The sequence below is a fragment of the Haliotis cracherodii genome, unplaced genomic scaffold, assembly GCF_022045235.1.
Source record: "Haliotis cracherodii isolate W230 unplaced genomic scaffold, xgHalCrac1.p SCAF_2, whole genome shotgun sequence".
In the NCBI taxonomy this organism is placed as follows: domain Eukaryota; kingdom Metazoa; phylum Mollusca; class Gastropoda; order Lepetellida; family Haliotidae; genus Haliotis; species Haliotis cracherodii.
In genome coordinates, this window is record NW_027266275.1 from 53488853 (window position 1) to 53512642 (window position 23790).

The 23790-nt window shown below is 42.1% G+C and overlaps 1 protein-coding gene across 1 annotated transcript; it reads left to right on the forward strand.

Annotated features, from left to right (window-relative positions):
• LOC139469265 (acyl-coenzyme A synthetase ACSM3, mitochondrial-like) lies at positions 1–23790 on the forward strand. The gene is made up of 17 exons (XM_071251409.1): positions 1–89; positions 1922–2300; positions 3189–3289; positions 3862–3974; positions 5118–5236; positions 5780–5838; positions 7820–7874; positions 8777–8898; positions 9984–10140; positions 12843–12971; positions 13764–13838; positions 14979–15059; positions 17909–18010; positions 18366–18493; positions 19847–19946; positions 20245–20364; positions 21702–23790. Exons 2-17 carry the CDS (start codon positions 1944–1946, stop codon positions 21783–21785), a joined length of 1902 nt encoding a protein of 633 aa, XP_071107510.1. The 5' UTR covers positions 1–89; positions 1922–1943; the 3' UTR covers positions 21786–23790.

Below are 23790 nucleotides of genomic sequence, written 5' to 3' on the forward strand. Positions count from 1 at the left end.
GTCAGTGTTGATTCCAGAACACCTCGGCGAAGAAGTGGTTGAATCTCCGCTAACGTCAATTGCTTTTTGCTGGCATTTTTTGGAAGCAGGTAACAAGAAACAAATATGCAACTTTCACGTTTGCAGCATGCCTTGAATTGTGTTCCGTATTGCACTGACCCGCAGTTGGCTTCTCAACTGATACGAGTTGAAAGTTTGCAGTTGTAGATCTGAATCTCAACTCTAATGGGGTCAATCGTTTTATTTACGTTCACGGTCGGATGTGCTGTGGATTCGGGATGAGGTTAAGTAACATAAACTGAGCTCTTTTTGTGTCAATGTAAAATTGATCTGAAACAGACATACAGTACAGATTTTACAGGAAGATAATATTACCATAACAAAGCAACACGACTGAGAGAAGCACTCATAAAATGTCTCTGCCTTGTCCCTTTTCGAAAGTTTTTCAGCAATAAGTAACAATTGATTTTTTTGGCACTGCACACTTTTTTCAGGCATCATGTCCAACGGACAATTTCCCTGTGTGTGTGTGCGTGCGCGCGTGTGTGTGTGTGTGCGCGCGCGCGCGTGTGTGTGTAAATTGCTACAAGTTTTTCTCTCTGTCCCACAACTTCAAGGTTCCACTTGGATAAGTCCGATTATGTTTCTGAGACATGCATCACTTCGGGCTTTCCTCCCACATTAAGCTGACATGCCATGATATAACTGGAATTCTGTTGAAAGCAGTTAAAACCCAACTCACTCACTCACTGAATATTTTATGGTTTCTGAACAAATAAAAGAACAGTTCAATGTATGTATAGCCAGTGACTTTTAAAAAATGGGCTAGTAATATTTCTGTAAAGCTGGCCTGAGTGTCTAGCCGAAAACTGTAGTTAATATATATTTATTAACGTCAAAGTCAGTTGCAATTTTCTTTTTATTTCATATTTTATCAGAAGTGTTTTGGGCTAGTACAATATGATAAGGACTTTTGTTAAGAAGCCAGCTGGCCAGTGAACATATTTATAGGAATAATATTTGAATCCAGATGTGTAATTAACTGCATTTGAAGTTCAGAATAAACCCTTGCCTGACAGTATCAGTTTATGTGTATTTTTTTATAAAATTCTATAAAAGAAATAATGACATTTTATATCCATGTACAGCGAAAGTGTGTTGGTCGAGAAACTTTGCTTTTAGAAATGTCTGTGAATGATTAAAGTGACAATACAAGGTACCAATGATCCGTTAATCTTGATTTCACTTTGAACAGTATTGTCGGGGTTGAAAGGGTTGGACTGAATGTATATCATGTCTTTTACAATTCTTTTTACCAATTACTGTAAGTATATCAAGTTTGTTATCACTTGAAGTTTGTGGAGGCTAGCAAGGTATTAATTACCATATAGGTTCAATCTCATTTTAGAATGTTCTTCATCACTAACATTGGACTCCTGCTGATTGTATATTCAGTCCTAGCAATTCAATCAAATGCCCCTTAAAAGTATTCAAACTCAAATTTCATGATGTAGACCAGTCTAGTAGTCTATATGGCTAATTTTACAGGGACAATTAATCAATTTCATACAGGCCACAAGTTCAAACATCCATACCAAGACTGGAACTTTAGCCTAGTCTCCCTTTTATTACATATGATTATCTCACTAACAAATACAGTAAATGCATTATGTGGCAACAAAACTAATGTTTAAATTTTCAGCCAAATTTCAGAAAAAATGTTGACGTCTAGTTTTTGATTTTGTTCAAGAAATTATTCAAGACATCTGTGTACCATAAGTGTCAACGGATGGGAACATGTCGTGACTTTCTTCATCTGTAGTTACTTGGGGACAAACAACTGATGTGAGGATGGCAGGGATGCAAGCCTAATAATTAACTTACTATGGCCTAACAGAAATGGACTGTTCTTAATTTCCAGGAATCACATCGTAAGCATCAAGATGCTCCAGCGCAGTGTTGGTGCCATACAGCACCAACTCTCATGTACGGTGAGGAAGTTACGCCCCGAGCACCAGCATCCCAGCCTCTTCGTCCTCCCACCGACCATAACCCACAGCAGAGCTACTCTCTCTACAAACAAATACTCATGTCCTCGTGTTTCTTCACCAGTGTGGGATGTTCATTGTCGCAACACTTACCGTTCACATTGTCGACTATTTTCATATGGATTGCGAGAATATTCGGTTTTTGACGAGTTTACAGACTATGAACAAGAGAAGAAGACTTTTAAGCTTGATGTTCCCGAATATTACAACTTTGCCAGAGATGTTATAGACAAGTGGGCAGATGCAGAACAGGTTTGTGGCCGTATTTGATTGTGGATGTATTCATTTCATAGTGACCAGCAGCAATATTTTGACTTTGCCAACACTTTTTATAGTTTTAGTTTCGTTTTCAGAAAAACCCAAATAGTTTTAAAAAATGGTATTTTCCTGACACTCCATTTTTGATAGTTTATAAAAGAAAAAGATACATCTTCAAAATTCTTGTAATTAGATAACTATTAAGATTCTATATAATATACATCTTCCCAAGGCAAGGGAGTTAACCGACTGTAGAAGTCCGGTTTCCACGCTTGCCGAACTAGGCTGGAAGTTTGTGGCTCGATGGTAGTACCACCAGTGGCTATTACGAGTTAGGTCCTTTCTATGTCCCACATATTGACAAATCAGGTTCCACCTCTCATATCACTTGCATTTGCTTCAGTCAAGATGATCTGATCAATAATCAGGTCTTATCTTCGAAGTGCATCAAATCACTTGTGCACCTTGATTAAAAACATGAAAATATTTTTAAAAATATCTGTCGACGCCAAGTTGACGGCACACATGACCTGCAAATCATACAGTCAACCAAAATCTGCACGGCAATCGTTATGTTGTGTTTGAACCGGATGACGATTTCGTGACACGATTTTGATTGGACTGTGCATAGTCCAGCTAAAATGCAACTCCATAATTCCTGCCTAGTTTGGCAAGGGTGGAAACTGGACATGTATCTTCTGTTAAGAAGGACCCCCTACTACAACATAGAGGTATGAAGAGGTATGTTACATTATGTATCCAAAATTGGTCATCATTGCACAACACTGTTGTCATTGTATCAGGCTGAAAGAATTCCATGTAAATCAGATTTTGTTCTGATCCTGTTTTGTGTCGTGATTGTGTACTGTGGTATATATTCAGACAGGAGAGCGAGACAGAACTGTCCCTGGGTTCTGGTGGGCCCATGAGGATGGACAGCAGGTGAAGTGGACATACCAGGACCTGGCCAGCAAGTCAAACAGGTGACCACAATACACCTGTACCTGTTTCTTTAAGTGCGGGTGGTGGGGTGGCCCCGATGATAAAGCTTTCACTACTCACACCGAAAACCCGGGTTTGATTCCCCACATGGGTACAGTGTGTGAAACACACACTCACTCACTCACTCACTCACTCACTCACTCCAGCCAACCAACCAACCAACCAACCAGCATGTTGTAGTGACTATGCTTGTTGTAAGAGGCGACTAATGGGATCGGGTGGTCAGACTCGCTGGCTTGGTTGATGCATGTCGTTGTTTCCCAATTGCATGGATCAATGCTCATGATCTCAATCCCTGGATTGTCTGGTCCAGACCGCCGTCATATAGCTGGAATATTGCTGAGTGTGGCGTGTTGTAGGTATTAACATATCTAATAGAGGATTTATATATTTTTGACCCCTCTTATCTTTGAAGATTGGCTTGATGTCTTACTTTTGTGGATTTATATTGTTTGTCTGCATTATACCATTGGCAGATATGGTAGTGGGTGTACCTCTGAATATTCTTTTAAGGCTGACTGAATATTCAACTTCCATGATATTATGTTTCAAGGACAGCAAATATCTTAAAAGGCCCATGTGGCTTGCAGCCAGGAGATCGTGCCATTATAATGCTACCCAAGATTCCACAGTGGTGGCTTTTCAATGTTGGGGCTATTCGCTCTGGTAAGCCAGCCTGATAAATTATTATTGTCATATTTTTTACAAATATTTGCCAATTATCTTATCTTAAGCTGTCATTTATATACTTTCCGTTCACTGCATATCATTATGTTTCCTAATCATCATCATCATCATCATCATCATCATCATCATCATCATCATCATCATCAACTGATATCATGGATGATATTATTTAATACCGCTCTCCATGTGCACTAACATAAGTATTTACATCATATATAGACAACTTTTTGAGCAATTGAGTTTTTATTCTGGGGTTTCTATATTAATTGGGTTATTACATTTTTCTTTGGGTAACCAATATATTTTCACTCGACTATTCATCATTCTGTTGGGTTTTTCCCCAAATTAGTGAACATTTTGAGATTTAAAAAAAATGAAATAATGTTTTAGATGTACATAACTGTTCTAGATATATACGCTTGACTCGGAAAGTAAATTAGCTCGTAATTGTGTTTCGGAAATCAACTCCTTTGTATGCATGCTGAAAAAGCTTCATTGGAAATTTATGCATGCTGTTTTAATGCATTTGTGTTTTTCATTTAATGCATGCGTTTCTGTACACAAGTCAATTGAAAGTAATTGGGTTTTGAATATTTTTGGGGGGTATTTTACGCAAATACGCTGCTTATAATACACATGCTTTGCAATTCCTGCGATCGAGTGAAATCTGCACAGCAATTTACAAACTGGATGTTGATTTTGTTACACAATTTTGATTGGACTATGCATACATAGCCTTGTTAGCTGAGGCAAAAATATAACTCCATAATTCTCAGCCTAGTTTGGCAAGGGCTGAAGCTGAACCTTTTTCGTCAGTTAACTCCCTTACCTCGGAAAGATGGTACTTGTCAAAATAGGGAATTGCATTGGAAAATGAAAATAAAGTTTAAAAAACATTTCTTTAAAGTGACTTTTTAAAAGGAATTGATTGTCATGTGAATCAAAGAAATAATGAAATGAAAGACAACATGTCAACAGGTTACTCCCATTCCTCTGTTGGCTGACTTTGATGATTTTACCACCTATGAAATAATGGAACAGACTAAGGAGGGAGAAAACCAGACTGTCCTTTAAATGTTAATCTTCTTCCATACTAGTGAGTCTTCTGTTGACTGTGAACAGGAGTTGTACTGAGTCCAGGGACGATGATGCTGCGCAGCAGCGATCTCTCCCATCGCCTGCAGGCGTCACAGGCAACATGCATCATTGCAGACGACTCAACTGCTGATGTGGTGGACCAGGTACGTGCTTACTCTCAAGGACATTTTACCGGCCTGTAAATAACAGACAAGCTAGTGACTGATATCATGAACAACATCCTACACTATCAGGGCATGATTACGCGAGTGAAATTTCGTAATTCACTGAGCCTGACCCCTCAAGCAGCATAAGCTGTGGAGGACTTATGCAAACCCGGATTCCCATGGGGCCACTGTTACTTAACATTTCAACGTGTGACAACAGGGAGATTGTGACAATGAAAGATTTAGTATTTCGAACTTGTTGTTTCTTGTTTAACCCCTCACTCAGCAAATATTACAGCTACATGACAGCAATCTGTATATAGTTTAGTCTGGACCAAACAATCCAGTGATTGATGAGATGTTCATCAATCCATGCAAATGGGATAGGATGACATGCAGGTCGCCTCTTTTGACCAACTTAGGTTGCTAGGGATCTGTATTTTACCCCTGAATCCCCACGGCAAGTGTGTGGGTTGGGGGTGGAGTGACATAGTTTATATTGATAACAGTGTCTTTTGTTTCTTTTCCTGTATTCCATAGGTGGCAGGTCAGTGTCCAAATCTCAGAATCAGACTTCTTGTCAATTCAAAGTCATCAAGGTAAGATCTTCAATTAATTTCCTAATTTCCTTAAAAAGAAAACTCTTGTAATAAGTGGACCCCCCCGGATTTCCTTTTCAAAGAGGCTGATGTCATTTCATTGTGTGTAGTTGCTTTTTTAGCATGCATAGTTCCATTTTGTAATGGATAGTACCAACAAAAAATATGGGGACTAATGAAATGATAGGGAAAGTGAAATGACGATAAAATTTATTTCAGGCATGTAGATCAATATCTGGTGTGTCCACCATGTTGAGCGATACATGCATGACACCATCAGGGCATAGTGTTGATTACCTTGTGTATGTTTGCTCCTGGTATTGACCACCAGTCAGCCTTAAGAGCCATCCAAGCTTGGCTACATTGCAGGTCCTGGGTCTCTGGCATACGCTCTCCGCCTGAGAACGTTATTCCACTGATGCTCTATAGGGGACATGTCAGCTGGCCAGTCCAATGTCCATATACCTTCTCGTCGAAGATGATCGTAGACAACCGGGGCATGATGTGGTCTGGCATTATCAACTTTCAGTTCAAGATTTCTGCTGATAATTCCAGAACAATGACAGCACTAAAAATTTCATCAGCATGTCGCTGGCTGGTCAATTACCATAATGATCACAATAACCAAATCAGTTTGATTGTCACATGTTGCCCCACACCATGACACTACCACCTCCATACCAAACATGGTCAACAATTGTTGTCCTGGCTTGTCGCAACATCGCCAACATTGCACACAGCCTGTCCCTGGTGTTGCCTAGCCCCCCCCCCCCCAATCTTTGTCACACTCTCCGCAGGAAGCCTTGTTTTCAGGTGGGCTGCATAGAGCTGGTTTTTAAAGGAAGATGGTGAATTTGCCTTCCTGTTATTTTTACGGAATTCTCAATTGATAACAGTAGCAGATTTGAATCTATTGCATAGTACAATTTATGTAATGAGACGACCTTGTCTGGGTGACAGTTTTTAGGCCTGCCACGCCCAGGTCTCATTGCAACCCGACACGTTTGACGGTACATGTCCCACAGTTGACAAAATACACTTTTTGATTTGACAAATATTCGGGCAATTTGGGATATTGACACCCCCTCTCTGCCTTCTATTGTAGCTGCAAATGACCATATTTATCTGTTCCTTGAGATACTGTCTCTGAGGAATTTTTAAGTGTGTGCTTAACTCAGTTCCATTAGTGATTGTGACTTCCTCAATACACTAGCTTCTGTGTGCATGTGCATCACATACTGTTCATGGTTGATGTGAAATTTCGTGATTAGATGTTGCATTTAGATGCAACACCATGGTTGTGCTAATATACACCTCAGTTATAGTTATGTTCAAATCATAAGTTCCCTTATCTTTTGTTGGAAGTGAAGTTAACTTCATTTTACTGTGGATAATATTTTGTCATAGATATTTGCATTTTAACATAGATACCATAAAAAAAATGAGAAATAGGGGGCTCTTATTAGAATATAATTTTATTGAGAAAAAAACAGAATCGAAAGGTCGTAAATTTCATGGTTTATGCTGACAGCCCGAAATGATACAAAAGAAAAGTATTTGCGTATTGTACACGACAGATATATTTTCCAGAATTTAAATGCCCATAATTAAGGGTGCATATATCACACAATTGCGTATTATACACGAATAAATAAGTCTTGTGTACATTGATCAATCAGAAGGGGTGCTAATTGGGATTGTTCACTAGCCAATATATTAGCAAATATCACAGTGTGTGCTTATTACTTCGAATACGGTAGTTGAAAATTTCAATGGATAGATGCATATTTTAATGGAAAATGTCACAGTACATTGACAATTTGATGTAGGAGTTATTGAACTGCTGAAAGACAAGCAAACTGATGACATAACTGATGGCAAAATACAAGAATAGATACATTTTATGAGAGCGGATATTATGTGGTTTACGCTGATTCTAACTTTATGTGACACATGCATAAATGTATTTTCATTGTTTCAGAAATGGTTGGTTAAATTTTGAGGAATTGTTTGAATCTGCTTCGGAGAAGTTTGAGGTATGCCATATAGATGTACCATTTTGTGTAGTGTAATCTGGAGATGGCATAAGGTCGCAACAGTATTTTGTAGTAATATGGTTTATGTGTAGAATGGTGCAATTTTTCATTTTTGTTCATAATTGATATGGGATTACATCAAGAATTGTAACCTGACTATAACAATATATCTGGATACATAGAAAACATGAACACCGAATAGACCCTGGGAAATTCACTTTAGTGGACAAACAAGTGTTGGCATACACCATGTCACATGACCAAGCCATATTCTGAATCCCAATCAATGTCCACTTAATACCCGTCTGCCCTTGTCATGGTGTTCACGTTGTCTGTTTTTGTTAATGATTCTGTCACAAATAGCAAAAGTTTCACAGCTTAAATCTGACTATGGCCAGTTGCAAAAAGGGTCTGGGAAAATTTCTAGTCTATGTGGCGACTAGTTTTGAGGCTAGCATGCAACATCGGGGTTGCAAGTCAATACCTGCCCAACTATCGCCATCAAGGAAATCCATTACTGGTGTGCTTACTATTAGCTAATATCTTTAGGCCACAATGAATCAATCATTAGGTTTTCATCCTATTTTATTAAAAAATGTGAGGCAGGGGCGTTTTGTTTTCATATTTTAAGCTACAAACCATTCAAGCCACTTAGGTTCATTAATGGTCGACAGATTAAATTATGTGAAGCATGAATGTAGAGCATGACTCTGTGTTTGGTGTATGTCATTGAGTGATACAACAAAGCAACACATGTAGTGGTTTTCTTCATCTGTAGCTACTTGGGGGTAATTTATTAATGTGGGGTTGTTAGTATGAGGTCTTGTTGTACTTTTTGCCAAATAGGATCTTTATGGCTTTATTGATTATTTTGTATGACAGGTTAGATTTTTTTTTTGTAGTGTGTGAATACGAAAGGCAGAGACCCAATGACACTGTTCTTCACAAGTGGAACAACAGGGGCCCCCAAGATGACAGAACACACTCATGTCAGTTACGGCCTCGGTCATAGTATCACAGCCAGGTGAGTTCACATGGAGGCATAAGTTTGTTATACAGATAGAGGTCGCCTGGAAGCTGTATTCTTGACTAAGTATTTCTGAAGCAGAGGGAATGGTGGCCCTGGGTCTAAGGTAATCAACTCTCTCTCCATCATTGTGTTTCTAAGTGGTGCCAGGATCTGCTTGTAATTGGTTCTTAGTCCATATTCACCCATCTATGATCCTTGGTCTTTAAGCACCATCTCCATGGTAAATGTCTATCACCTGCATCACTTTGTGTTTTACATCTATTAAGAATCTTGCAATTTCATTGGTTAATCTGTACCATTCGAATGTTGACCCCCAAATCATGTGACTGCATGACACTGACCCCAAGTACTGACTCATCACATGATCAGTATTGATCTGTTAAATGATGAATATTGACTTGTCTGCTGTAAAAGAAAATGGCATCTGGTACTATCATTTCACGATCCACAGATAAGTGACTGAAATGAAACAGGACGGTTTAAAGGATTCATAAACTTTAAAGTGAATTTCGGTATAACAAATTATTGATAATGATTACTTTTGGTCAGACCACGTCAGGGTTTGGGTCCTCAGGTCAATGTTTTCCCATATTGACCTCTTCAAAAGTGATAAGTGTTTTAATAGTGTTTTGTATAGTGTTTTACTCCCATACTCCCCCATACATGTATTAAACTGCTAGTCTGGTAAAACTGAAATACTTGAGTGAAAGGTACGTTAAGGTCAACTCATTTCTAACATTGATAAAAGTGCTTCAGTTAGAGTGAGTGAGTGAGTGAGTTGGGTTTAACGCCGCTTTTAACAGTATTCCAGTTATATCGCGGCGTGTCAGCTTAATGTGGGAGGAAAGCCCGAAGTGATGCAGGTTTTAGATGTCTACCACTTTGGTGCAACCCATGAGCACGGGTATGGTGCTGAGAAACCTAGAAACATAATTGGGGCGAACTGTGATTCGAACCCACAATCATAGGTTTCTGGCGTGCCCAAGGGATGCAACTCTACACAGTGAATCACGGCGCCTGCTTCAGTTAGTTGTTATGTTCTTATTTGTATACTTCAAATAGTAAGGGCTCTGCTGCAGATACTTCCTTCATCTCACCCAGAAATCAGTGTTCTGGAACATGTCGGACACAGGCTGGGCCAAGTCGGCATGGTCGAGTGTGTTTTCTCCATGGATCAGTGGATCCTGTGTCTTTGTCTACAACAACCCAAGGTTTGATCCTCAGGAGACAATCAAGGTAACACAACACAGCAGTGACTGAGTAAGAACTATGTTGCATGGCGCAGTGGGTTATCTTTGGACCTGCCATGTTTTGAGTCGCGGCTGGTGTGTCAGGCATCTGTCAAGGTTGAACCTGAAACTAGGCATGTTGTTCCTTCCGATAATGACACTCAAATTTACTCAAGAAGTTTCAACCCTGTTGTCAGTATGGGCCCCATGGTATAGTCGTCAATACTACGGGTTTTTGGTGTAGTTATTCCCCGCAACACATTTTTTGGGGGGTTTGTGTGTTAAAATGGACACTGTGTGTCCGTCCATGCAAGATGTTGTTTCTGGAGCAGATCTTGAAAACCATAAAATATATGTATTGCCATGGTGGGGTGTATCAATGACTTTGTCCTCATGTTATTTTTAACCAAGTGGGAAATGACGAGCACTCAGACCAATGAGCACTCAGATTACATCTCTAAAATGGCAGTATTTCTCATGCAACATGTTTCTGCTCTATTTATTATTTCAATATCAGGCAATGGTTAGATTTACATCCAGTTGATATGTGGAGCAAGACCTGGCTGATGGTGTGTCCTGTGTGATGTGGCTGATGGTGTGTCCTGTGTGATGTGGCTGATGGTGTATCCTGTGTGATGTGGCTGATAGTGTGGCTGTGTGATGTGGCTGATGGTGTTGCTGAGTGATGTGGCTGATGGTGTTGCTGAGTGATGTGGCTGATGGTGTGGAAGTGTGATGTGGCTGATGGTCTGTCCTGAGTGATGTGGCTGATGGTGTTGCTGAGTGATGTGGCTGATGGTGTGGATGTGTGATGTGGCTGGTGGTCTGTCATGTGTGATGTGTCCTGTGTGGTGTGGCTGATGGTGTGTCCTGTGTGATGTGTCCTGTGTGATGTGGCTGATGGTGTGGCTGTGTGATGTGGCTGATGGTGTGGATGTGTGATGTGGCTGGTGGTCTGTCATGTGTGATGTGTCCTGTGTGGTGTGGCTGATGGTGTGTCCTGTGTGATGTGGCTGATGGTGTGGCTGTGTGATGTGGCTGATGGTGTGGATGTGTGATGTGGCTGATGGTGTGTCCTGTGTGGTGTGGCTGTGTGATGTGGCTGATGGTGTGTCCTGTGTGATGTGTCCTGTGTGGTGTGGCTGATGGTGTGTCCTGTGTGATGTGGCTGATGGTGTGGCTGTGTGATGTGGCTGATGGTGTGGATGTGTGATGTGGCTGGTGGTCTGTCATGTGTGATGTGTCCTGTGTGGTGTGGCTGATGGTGTGTCCTGTGTGATGTGGCTGATGGTGTGGCTGTGTGATGTGGCTGATGGTGTGTCCTGTGTGGTGTGGCTGTGTGATGTGGCTGATGGTGTGTCCTGTGTGATGTGGCTGATGGTGTGGATGTGTGATGTGGCTGATGGTGTGGATGTGTGATGTGGCTGATGGTATGTCCTGTGTGGTGTTGCTGAAGGTGTGTCCTGTGTGATGAGGCTGTGTGATGTGGCTGATGGTGTGGCTGTGTGATGTGGCTGATGGTGTGGCTGTGTGATGTGGCTGATGGTGTGGCTGTGTAATGTGGCTAATGGTGTGGCTGTGTGGTGTGCCTGATGGTGCATGCCGTGTGGTGTGGCAGGTGGTGTGTCCTGTGTGATGTAGCTGATGGTGTGTCCTGTGTGATGTGGCTGATGGTGTGTCCTGTGTGGTGTGGCTGATGGTGTGTGGTGTGTGATGTGGCTTATGGTGTGTGCTGTGTGGTTGGGTGATGGTGTATCCTGTGTGATGTGGCTGATGGTGTGGCTGTGTGATGTGGCTGATGGTGTGTCCTGTGTGATGTGGCTGATGGTGTGTGCTGTGTGGTGTGGCTGATGGTGTGGCTGTGTGATGTGGCTGTGTGATGTGGCTGATGGTGTGTCCTGTGTGATGTGGCTGATGGTGTGTGCTGTGTGGTGTGGCTGATGGTGTGTCCTGTGTGGTGTGGCTGTGTGATGTGGCTGATGGTGTGTCCTGTGTGGTGTGGCTGATGGTGTGGCTGTGTGATGTGGCTGATGGTGTGTCCTGTGTGATGTGGCTGATGGTGTGTCCTGTGTGTTGTGGCTGATGGTGTGTCCTGTGTGATGTGGCTGATGGTGTGTGCTGTGTGGTGTGGCTGATGGTGTGTCCTGTGTGGTGTGGCTGTGTGATGTGGCTGATGGTGTGTCCTGTGTGGTGTGGCTGATGGTGTGGCTGTGTGATGTGGCTGATGGTGTGTCCTGTGTGATGTGGCTGATGGTGTGTGCTGTGTGATGTGGCTGATGGTGTGTCCTGTGTGTTGTGGCTGATGGTGTGTCCTGTGTGATGTGGCTGATGGTGTGGCTGTGTAATGTGGCTGATGGTGTGTCCTGTGTGGTGTGGCTGATGGTGTGTCCTGTGTGGTGTGGCTGATGGTGTGGCTGTGTGATGTGGCTGATGGTGTGGCTGTGTAATGTTGCTGATGGTGTATCCTGTGTGGTGTGGCTGATGGTGTATCCTGTGTGGTGTGGCTGATGGTGTATCCTGTGTGATGTGGCTGATGGTGTGGCTGTGTGATGTGGCTGATGGTGTGGCTGATGGAAGGCAGGGTATTTCCAACTTGTACAGGCCACCTTTATGTCAATGGAATATTGCTGACTATTGCATGAAACAACATTCATTCACTCACCACTGTTACTGGAATTAAATCATCTGTCTTTTTTCATGTATTCCCAGGTCTTAGCTGATTTTCCCATCACTCATTTCTGCTCAGCTGCAACAGCCTTCCGCAGCATGATCAAACACGACCTGTCACAACATCACTTTCCACATCTACGCCATTGTGTGAGTGGCGGGGAACCAGTGGTAAGCTGTTTAGTAGAATTTCATAGAATGTGTATTTAAGAAATAAATGATGAGAGGAAGTTGTTTAGGTAAAATAAAACACTGCAGGGAAAATAACCCATGAGGGGTGCCCCAAGTAATCTATTTATACAACAACCACTAGGCAATTAATTCTTATAGCTGTATCAACATTATGTACAGCTTAAAGGATGTTAATAAAATGTACAAGCTTTAAAAATATTTACCTGTTTTTAAATAATGATGACTTCCTGACCCTGACTACAATCTGACCTTGGCAATTTTGGACAAGTTGGAGGGGGGGAGTTTGGTATTTCCTGGATATTTTCACATCGATCATCGGTACCTTTTCTCCCAATACCGATTGTCTTCCCCTTTTGAGTGTGATCGTTTAGCCATTGTGTTTGTCTTGGTGGCACAGCGACATCTGTGTGATGTGGCTGATGGTATGTCCTGTGTGATGTGGCTGATGGTATGTCCTGTGTCCCCAACTCACAAGACACTTCACTCTAAAAAATAATCAAGCTGCAAGCGCAAGTTTGAATCTCCAGAAATGACGTCATAAAAGAACAATGTTTTATTGTGAAATAACTCTTCATTGTTCTTTGCAATTTTTCGCCTAGCTTTATGGCATGTTTTATAGGTAAATCGTCTTCGTATTCTAATTAAGAGATATGTGATATCTTTCTTCTCGATAATGATTTTTTATATTTGTGCTGCATATTTAAATGTGTATGTTTATATCCTAAGACCCTTGTAATAAGTCACATACCATTACAATACCTGTTGTTACAGAATCCTGAAGTGATTGAGGAATGGAGGAATGGTACTGGTTTGACTCTCTATGAGGGCTACGGACAGACAGAAACAGTGAGTTAGCACTGAAGTGTTTTACATCGATATTGTGGGACATATAAGAAAGTGGTGTGACAGGAAGCCAAGTGTGAGGGGGGCAGGAAGTCAAGTGGTGTGACAGGAAGCCATGTGGTGTGACAGGAAGCCATGTGATGTGACAGGAAGCCATGTGATGTGACAGGAAGCCATGTGGTGTGACAGGAAGCCATGTGGTGTGACAGGATGCCTAGTGGTGTGACAGGAAGCCATGTAATGTGACAGGAAGCCAAGTGGTGTGACAGGAAGCCAAGTGATGTGACAGGAAGCCAAGTGATGTGACAGGAAGCCATGTGGTGTGACAGGAAGCCATGTGGTGTGACAGGAAGCCATGTGATGTGACAAGAACCTATGGCGTGACAGGAAGCCATGTGATGTGACAGGAAGCCAAGTGATGTGACAGGAACCTATGGTGTGACAGGAAGCCATGTGATGTGACAGGAAGCCAAGTGATGTGACAGGAAGCCAAGTGATGTGACAGGAAGCCATGTGATGTGACAGGAAGCCATGTGGTGTGACAAGAAGCCAAGTGATGGGACAGGAAGCCAAGTAATGTGACAGGAAGCCATGTGGTGTGACAGGAAGCCATGTGGTGGGACAGGAAGCCAAGTAATGTGACAGGAAGCCATGTGATGTGACAGGAAGCCATGTGATGTGACAGGAAGCCATGTGGTGTGACGGGAAGCCAAGTGATGTGACAGGAAGCCAAGTGATGTGACAGGAAGCCATGTGATGTGACAGGAAGCCATGTGGTGTGATGGGAAGCCAAGTGATGTGACAGGATGCCAAGTGATGTGACAGGAACCTATGGTGTGACAGGAAGCCAAGTGATGTGACAGGAAGCCATGTGGTATGACAGGAAGCCATGTGATGTGACAGGAAGCCAAGTGGTGTGACAGGAAGCCATGTGGTGTGACAGGTAGCCAAGTCATGTGACAGGAAGCCAAGTGGTGTGACAGGATGGCAAGTGGTGTAACAGGATGGCAAGTGGTGGGAATGGACGCCTAGTAGTGTTACTCAGAAATATTACTGTGATAACATACAGTTAACAAGGTAATTAACAAACAAGTACAGAGTTGAGCATTTATTGTGTGTCAAAGCTTTGCTAATTTGTTTCAGACGTTTCTGTGTGGGTCATATCCTTGTATTGAGGTGAAGCCAGGCTCCATGGGAAAGGCCTCCCCAGGGATAGATGTACAGGTATGTCTGTTAACTGTAGGACAGATGTACAGGTAGAGTAGTTGACTGTAGGATAGATGTACAGGTAGGGCTGTTGACTGTAGGATAGATGTACAGGTAGGGCTGTTGACTGTAGGATAGATGTACAGGTAGGTGTGTTGACTGTAGGATAGATGTACAGGTAGGGCTGTTGACTGTAGGATAGATGTACAGGTAGGGCTGTTGACTGTAGGATAGATGTACAGGTAGGTGTATTGGCTCCAAGGATAGATGTACAGGTAGGGCTGTTGACTGTGGGACAGATGTACAGGTAGGTGTATTGGCTCCAAGGATAGATGTACAGATAGGGCTGTTGACTGTAGGACAGATGTACAGGTAGGGCTGTTGACTGTAGGACAGATTTACAGGTAGGGCTGTTGACTGTAGGATAGATGTACAGGTAGGGCTGTTGACTGTAGGATAGATGTACAGGTAGGGCTGTTGACTGTAGGATAGATGTACAGGTAGGGCTGTTGACTGTAGGACAGATGTACAGGTAGGGCTGTTGACTGTAGGGCAGATGTACAGGTAGGGCTGTTGACTGTAGGATAGATGTACAGGTAGGGCTGTTGACAGTAGGATAGATGTACAGGTAGGGCTGTTGACTGTAGGATAGATGTACAGGTAGGGCTGTTGACTGTAGGATAGATGTACAGGTAGGGCTGTTGACTGTAGGATAGATGTACAGGTAGGGCTGTTGACTGTAGGATAGATGTACAGGTAGGGCTGTTGACTGTAGGATAGATGTACAGGTAGGGCTGTTGACTGCAGGATAGATGTACAGGTAGGGCTGTTGACTGTAGGGCAGATGTACAGGTAGGGCTGTTGACTGTAGGATAGATGTACAGGTAGGTGTGTTGGCTCCAAGGATAGATGTACAGGTAGGTGTGTTGGCTCCAAGGATAGATGTACAGGTAGGTGTGTTGGCTGCAAGGATAGATGTACAGGTAGGGCTGTTGATTGTAGGATAGATGTACAGGTAGGGCTGTTGACTGTAGGACAGATGTACAGGTAGGTGTGTTGGCTGCAAGGATAGATGGACAGGTAGGTATGTTGGCTGCAAGGATAGATGGACAGGTAGGTTTGTGAAAGTTCCTCAGGTGTGTTGACTGCAGGTAGGTAGGTAGGTCTGTAAGAGTTTTCCAGGTGTGTAGACTGTTGGGATAAACGTACAGTTATGTTTGTTGCTCAGGTGTGTTGACATGCAACTTGTTCAATTAACAAAGCGATTATCACATTATCCCAGTTGTAAGTTTATGGCAAGCTTAGTGCAGCATAGTCTGCCTGTGGGGATTCAGGGCCAGAATAGGTCATTTTAAGTTTGTGAGATCTTTCTTTTGGCTGGTGCTGCTATATCCAGAGTGAGTTTACTTGAAACACATGTCCTTGTGTACATTGTAGGTTGTTGTCAAGTTGATATAAATGTTGTGTGTCAGCATACCCCCCTCCCTGTGGGGATTCAGGGCCAGAATAGGTCACCATGCCCTTCTCCCTGTGGGGATTCTGTGCCAGATTAGGTCACCATGCCCTTCTCCCTGTGGGGATTCTGTGCCAGATTAGGTCACCATGCTCTTCTCCCTGTGGGAATTCTGGGCCAGAATAGGTCACCATGCCCTCCTCCCTGTGGGGATTCAGGGCCAGAATAGGTCACCATGCTCTTCTCCCTGTGGGGATTCAGAGCCAGACTAGGTCACCATGCTCTTCTCCCTGTTGGGATTCTGTGCCAGATTAGGTCACCATGCTCTTCTCCCTGTTGGGATTCTGTGCCAGATTAGGTCACCATGCTCTTCTCCCTGTGGGGATTCAGAGCCAGACTAGGTCACCATGCTCTTCTCCCTGTTGGGATTCTGTGCCAGATTAGGTCACCATGCTCTTCTCCCTGTGGGGATTCAGGGTCAGATTAGGTCACCATGCTCTTCTCCCTGTTGGGATTCTGTGCCAGATTAGATTACCATGCCCTTCTCCCTGTGGGTATTTGGGGCCAGAATAGGTCACCATGCTCTTCTCCCTGTGGGGAATCAGGGCCAGAATAGGTCACCATGCCCTTCTCCCTTTGAGGATTCAGGGTCAGAATAGGTCACCATATTCTTCTCCCTGTTGGGATTCTGTGCCAGAATAGGTCAACATGCCCTTCTCCCTGTGGGGATTCTGTGCCAGATTAGGTCACCATGCTCTTCTCCCTGTGGGGAATCAGGGCCAGAATAGGTCACCATGCCCTTCTCCCTGTGGTGATTCAGGGCAAGAATAGGTCACCATGCCCTTCTCCCTGTGGGGATCCTGGGACAGAATAGGTCACCATGCTCTTCTCCCTGTGGGGATTCTGTGCCAGATTAGGTCACCATGCCCTTCTCCCTGTGGGGAATCAGGGCCAGAATAGGTCACCATGCCCTTCTCCCTGTGGGGATTCAGGGCCAGAATAGGTCACCATGCCCTTCTCCCTGTGGGGATCCTGGGACAGAATAGGTCACCATGCTCTTCTCCCTGTGGGGATTCTGTGCCAGATTAGGTCACCATGCCCTTCTCCCTGTGGGGAATCAGGGCCAGAATAGGTCACCATGCCCTTCTCCCTGTGGGGATTCTGTGCCAGATTAGGTCACCATGCTCTTCTCCCTGTGGGGAATCAGGGCCAGAATAGGTCACCATGCCCTTCTCCCTGTGTGGATTCAGCGCCAGAATAGGTCACCATGCCCTTCTCCCTGTGGGGATGCAGAATGTTTTGAGCTTTGTTTTAGCTATATCTGACTGCTATATCCTGAGTTGATCAGAAACACATGTCCTTGTGTACGTAGGTTGTTTTCAAATTGATTTAAATGCTGCCCTCTGTTGTCCAGGTTGTTGATGACAGTGGTGCCATTTTACCAAGAGGGAAGGAAGGAAACATTGGCGTTCGATACAAACCACACAGACCAATTGGACTCTTTTCAAAATATGTGGTAGGTGTCCGTTATTATCAAGGGTATTATATCTCCACCTTGTTATGATAGAAACCCTGGACACATTTGGAAGTGAAGTCCCCATCACCATCTCTCTAAGCACCAACTTGACACAAAAGGTTTCTTGCTCCTGAGCTGGAAATCAACAACCAGTCAAAATAACACCCTGAACAGAGTTCATCATAAATTTACATTCATAATTGAATAGAATATCAATAGTTCAACATCGCTGTGGGCTACACTACTACTACCTGGTACTGTAAAAGTAAATGTGCCCCCTGATTGTCCTCCTAGAACCCTAATTTGGCCTGGATGTTTGCCTGTTTTGTATGAGGGCACTGTCTGCTTTATGCAGGGAGACCCGGAAAAGACAGCAGCAGTGTTCCGTGGGGATTTCTACCTCACAGGGGACCGGGCATACATGGACGATGAGGACTACATCTACTTTGTTGGGAGAGCAGATGATGTCATCCTGTCATCAGGGTAATGTATTGACCCATGTCATGTCATACAAGCTTTATCTATATATAATGTCATCCTGTCAGCATGTCATACAAGCTTTATCCTATATATGAGTAATCCTATCGGCATGTCATACAAGCTTTATTCTGTATATGATGTCATCCTGTCAGCACCTCATACAAGCTTTATGCTATATATGATGTCATCTTGTCAGCATGTCATACAAGCTTTATCCTATATAGATGTCATCCTGTAATGAGTGTAACGTATTGACTCTTGTCATGGGATACAAGCTGTATCCTAAATATAGTGTCAACCTGTCAGCATGTCATACAAGCTTTATCCTATATATATAGTTATCCTGTCATACAAACTTTATCATATATATCATGTCATCCTGTAAGCATGTGATACAAGCTTTATCCTATTTATAATGTCAACCTGTCAGCATGTCATACAAGCTTTATCCTGTATATAATATCATCCTGTCAACAAATGATGCAAGCTTTATTGTGTATATGATGACATCCCGTCAACATTTGATGCACGCTTTATCCTATATATGATGTCATCCTGTCAGCATGTGATACAAGCTTTGTCCTATATAGATGTCATCCTGTCATCAGGGTAATGTATTGACTCTTGTCATGTGATACAAGCTTTATCCTATATATGATGACATCCTGTCAACATTTGATACAAGCGTTGTCCTATATAGATGTCATCCTGTCAGCATGTCATACAAGCATTATCTCTTATATGTCATCCTGTCAGCATATCATACACAATTTCTCCTACATATGAGATCATCATCATGATCATGTCAGCATGTCATACGAGCATTATCTTTCATATGTCATGCTGTCAGCATATCATACACAATTTCTCCTACATATGAGATCATCATGTCAGCATGTCATACGAGCATTATCTTTCATATGTCAACATGTCACACATGCTTTCTCCTATATATGAGATCATCAGCATGTCATATAAGCATTATCTTATGAAGATCTCATCCTGTCATATGTATATATGATATCAGCTTGTCACAATGTGATACAAGCTTTATCCTATAAGGATACTGTTGTATACTTGCAAGGAACACTCAAGACACCACAGATACATGATAGAGGCAGGGTACTAGTGTTTACTTTTATCACAGTCTTCTTGTTTGTTTGTTTGTTTTCTGGTAGGGCAACTGGCACCCATTTCCAGACACATTGCAGACTTGGAGATAACACTTGTATTAACTTGGTGCTGCACGAATTTCAGGAGTAACAGTGTCTGATGTTCTCCTGCAAGTAGGGTAATGAAGTAGTTACATATTTCATACTGATTGATCAAGCTTATCCCTTAATTCTGTATCTCCAGATATCGCATAGGACCATTTGAAGTGGAGAGTGCTCTGTTGGAACATCCTGCAGTCCTGGAATCGGCCGTTGTCAGCAGTCCTGATGACTTGAGAGGGGAGGTAAGTCATGATAAAAACACTGCCAGTTGTTACAAATCAATCATTCAAGGTTTACAGTTTTAACCTTACAAAACAGATATAATCAATGAATTTGAACAGACTTGATGATGATAATAATAGTATCTATCATAAAATTTGGGATGATTGTTCTAGTTTTTAGGACAGGAAAGAGAAGAACGCATGATGGCATAGACATGAGACCAAAATGGGATTTATACTGATATTGCTTCATATCAGAAAGTGCTGATATAAAACCAGTTACTTGTGAAGTTGTTGTCAAGGGTTCATAAATTTGCAGGTTGTTAAAGCATTTGTGGTACTGACTTCGAAATACAGAGGCAAGGTCATGGAGAAGCTGGGACGAGAGCTGCAGGATCATGTCAAACAGTCCACAGCTCCATATAAGTACCCTAGGAAGGTGGGTAGATATAAGAAATATATAACCATCGTACCCCAAGAAGTTACAGATGTGGCAGATATATAACAGCAGTGCCCTAGGAAGGAGGGTACATGTAGCAGATATATATAACTACAGTACCCTTGGTAGATATAGCAGATATATAACCACAGTGTCCCAGGAAGGTGGGTAGATGTAGCAGATATGTAACCACAATATCCCAGGAAGGTGGGTAGATATAGCAGATATATAACCACAGTATTCCAGGAAGGTGGGTATATGTAGCAGATATATAACCACATTATCCCAGGAAGGTGGGTAGATTTAGCAGATATATAACCACATTATCCCAGGAAGGTGGGTAGATATAGCAGATATATAACCATAGTATCCCAGGAAGGTGGGTAGATATAGCAGATATATAACCACAATATCCCAGGAAGGTGGGTAGATGTAGCAGATATATACCCACATTATCCCAGGAAGGTGGGTAGATTTAGCAGATATATAACCACATTATCCCAGGAAGGTGGGTAGATATAGCAGATATATAACCACAATATCCCAGGAAGGTGGGTAGATGTAGCAGATATATAACCATGGTGCCCTTGGAGGTGGGTAGATATAGCAGATATATAACCATAGTATCCCAGGAAGGTGGGTAGATTTAGCAGATATATAACCAAAGTATTCCAGGAAGGTTGGTAGATGTAGCAGATATATAACCACAATATCCCAGGAAGGTGGGTAGATGTAGCAGATATATAACCAAAGTATCCCAGGAAGATGGGTAGATGTAGCAGATATATAACCACAATATCCCAGGAAGGTGGGTAGATGTAGCAGATATATAACCACAATATCCCAGGAAGGTTGGTAGGTATAGCAGATATATAACCACAGTATTCCAGGAAGGTGGGTAGATGTAGCAGATATGTAACCACAGTATTCCAGGAAGGTGGGTAGATGTAGCAGATATATAACCACAATATCCCAGGAAGGTGGGTAGATGTAGCAGATATATAACCATGGTGCCCTGGGAGGTGGGTAGATATAGCAGATATATAACCACAGTATCCCAGAAAGGTGGGTAGATATAGCAGATATATGACCACAGTATTCCAGGAAGGTGGGTAGATTTAGCAGATATATAACCACAGTGCACCCCAATGCCCTTGACATTTTACCCCTGTTGATAACCCCACAACTCTAACATTTTACTCCTGTCACCCATCCATGATGCACCTCAATACCCTTTGATAATTAATATCCGTCGGCCCCGAAGATACTGTGTGACACCGGAAATATTACCTCTGTCAACCCCTGGCATCCCATTGTTATACTGTTCCCTGTTACAGATTGAGTTTGTTGAGGAGCTACCGAAGACTGTGAGTGGCAAGATCCGCAGAATAGAGCTAAGAAATAAGGAATGGGGAAGATAACACCAGTAACTCAGTGGCAGCAGTTTCAATGAATTCAATCTATACTCAGAAACCACTATAGAAGAACAGAGCTGAAATAAAATATAGGTCGACAATGTTGTCACAAAACTCTACTCTTGTTACAATCGTCAAGGTGTCATGTGGTCAGAGGCAGTGTCCAAACTCCTCACAGCGACAGCCCGTTCGCAGCTCTCTATACTATTGCTGCCTCCAGTCAAAGCTCCCCCTGTGATATGTGGCCACAACCATACTCAGAGTTGAATTTGCAACTGACTGATTATTATGTTGACAAACAAGTGATGACTGCCGTGATGCCGAATACTCTTACCCAGCTGAATTATTTTCTTTCTTTGTCAGTTTGAATTTCTATTTCATTTCAACTACAAATGTATCATGTAATTGGTGTAGTAAGAATTTAAGGGGGGAGTTGGGTGATTTTCCGTTAGTCTGCAATCTCGGACCAATCTGATTAAACAAACAGCAAGGTAAATTCATTTAGGAAATCTGGTCAGTTGTAAAGCTTGTCAAAATTCACTATGATGGCATTCCTAAAGACATAAACAAAAATATAAACATGACTACATTTGGGGCAGATTTCAATATTTTTTAAATGTCTGCTTTCATGCTGACAGCAGCAATGTTACCAACAGTGTAACAAAGGTGTCACATGCTCGGAATTAGCTTGAGGCAATGTCCTGCCAGGATTCTTGCTCGCACACAACACAACAAATAGTAAGAAATGATGAAATCACTTAAATATACATTTGTCATGTTCCTGTTACAGGAGGTGACTTTGTCAGTTCCTGTTCTATCTATAGCATATTGCCATCTCACAAACTGACGATTCAAGTAATTTCTGTGTGGCAGTAGCGATGACATCTTAGGTGTTGGTGAATTGTTTCAGCCTTATTGAAAGCAGTGTGATCTCCAACTTGCTTATTTATTGGGATCCAAGGAGTTGAATCAGTCTGGGCACATGAGGCTCACTTGTCTTCCAAATTGCAGACATTTCTGGAGTATTAACACCATCTAACTGAAGAAGCTAACAATTACAAAAACATGGAGATGCTCAAACCTATTACTAATGCTCATTATTTATTTTGTGATAGTTATTCAAATTATACCTAAAATACATGTACCCAATTTGGACTTTAATGTCCTTACATTTGTGCCTTGAAATATTTACATCACAGTTTCATGTTTTTATGAAGATGATATATTTTATTAGATGAGTTATGATCTTCCTCAACTTTAAAACAATAGTTGTGAATATGATATGTTGGTCATGGGGGTACATGCACTTGGATGCGTCGCTCGTTAAGTTTTATACCACTTGCTGAACAAGGGATGCTTAAAAAAACATGTACCCCTCTTGATACTGCTACAACTTCTTATGTATTAGTTCCATGCTGCTACACACTTGTCACACTGTTTAAAACATTTATATTATAGCATCAAGAATGAGAGACATAAAGAACCTGTTTCATGAACCTGAATCTCACCTGGGAATTGCCAGACTGTGGTTAGATTTACCGTATCATAGTCTAAATTTCTTTGAAGATGAGATTGTTGTTTTAATCGAAAGGAACAGCTGGATATGTCGTTCCTGAACCAAACTCACGAGCAAGTACTTTTGAATTTTTGTGAATCCAAAATGTGTGATAATGTTTGCGAGTTTGCCTCATCCTAATCTAAACCACAATGATATTAAGGATGATGTTGAAATTGGCATTAAAAGGAAAATAGTTCAATTCTGAAATAAGTAACATATAATCTTTTGTGTTCCATCAACCTAGGAGATATTTTCATTTTGTAAGAGAAATATTCGAAACCAATAAAGTTTGTTAGAAAATAACATTCTCAATTATCCAGCCTTTTATCATATCTCCATTCTGTTATGATAAACGGATTGAAAATACATGCTGGATAATTGAGGATGTTTCAACAGCAGTTAGTGTTGTTTAGGATACACAATATCTGTAGCAGTAGAATTTGTATATGATTA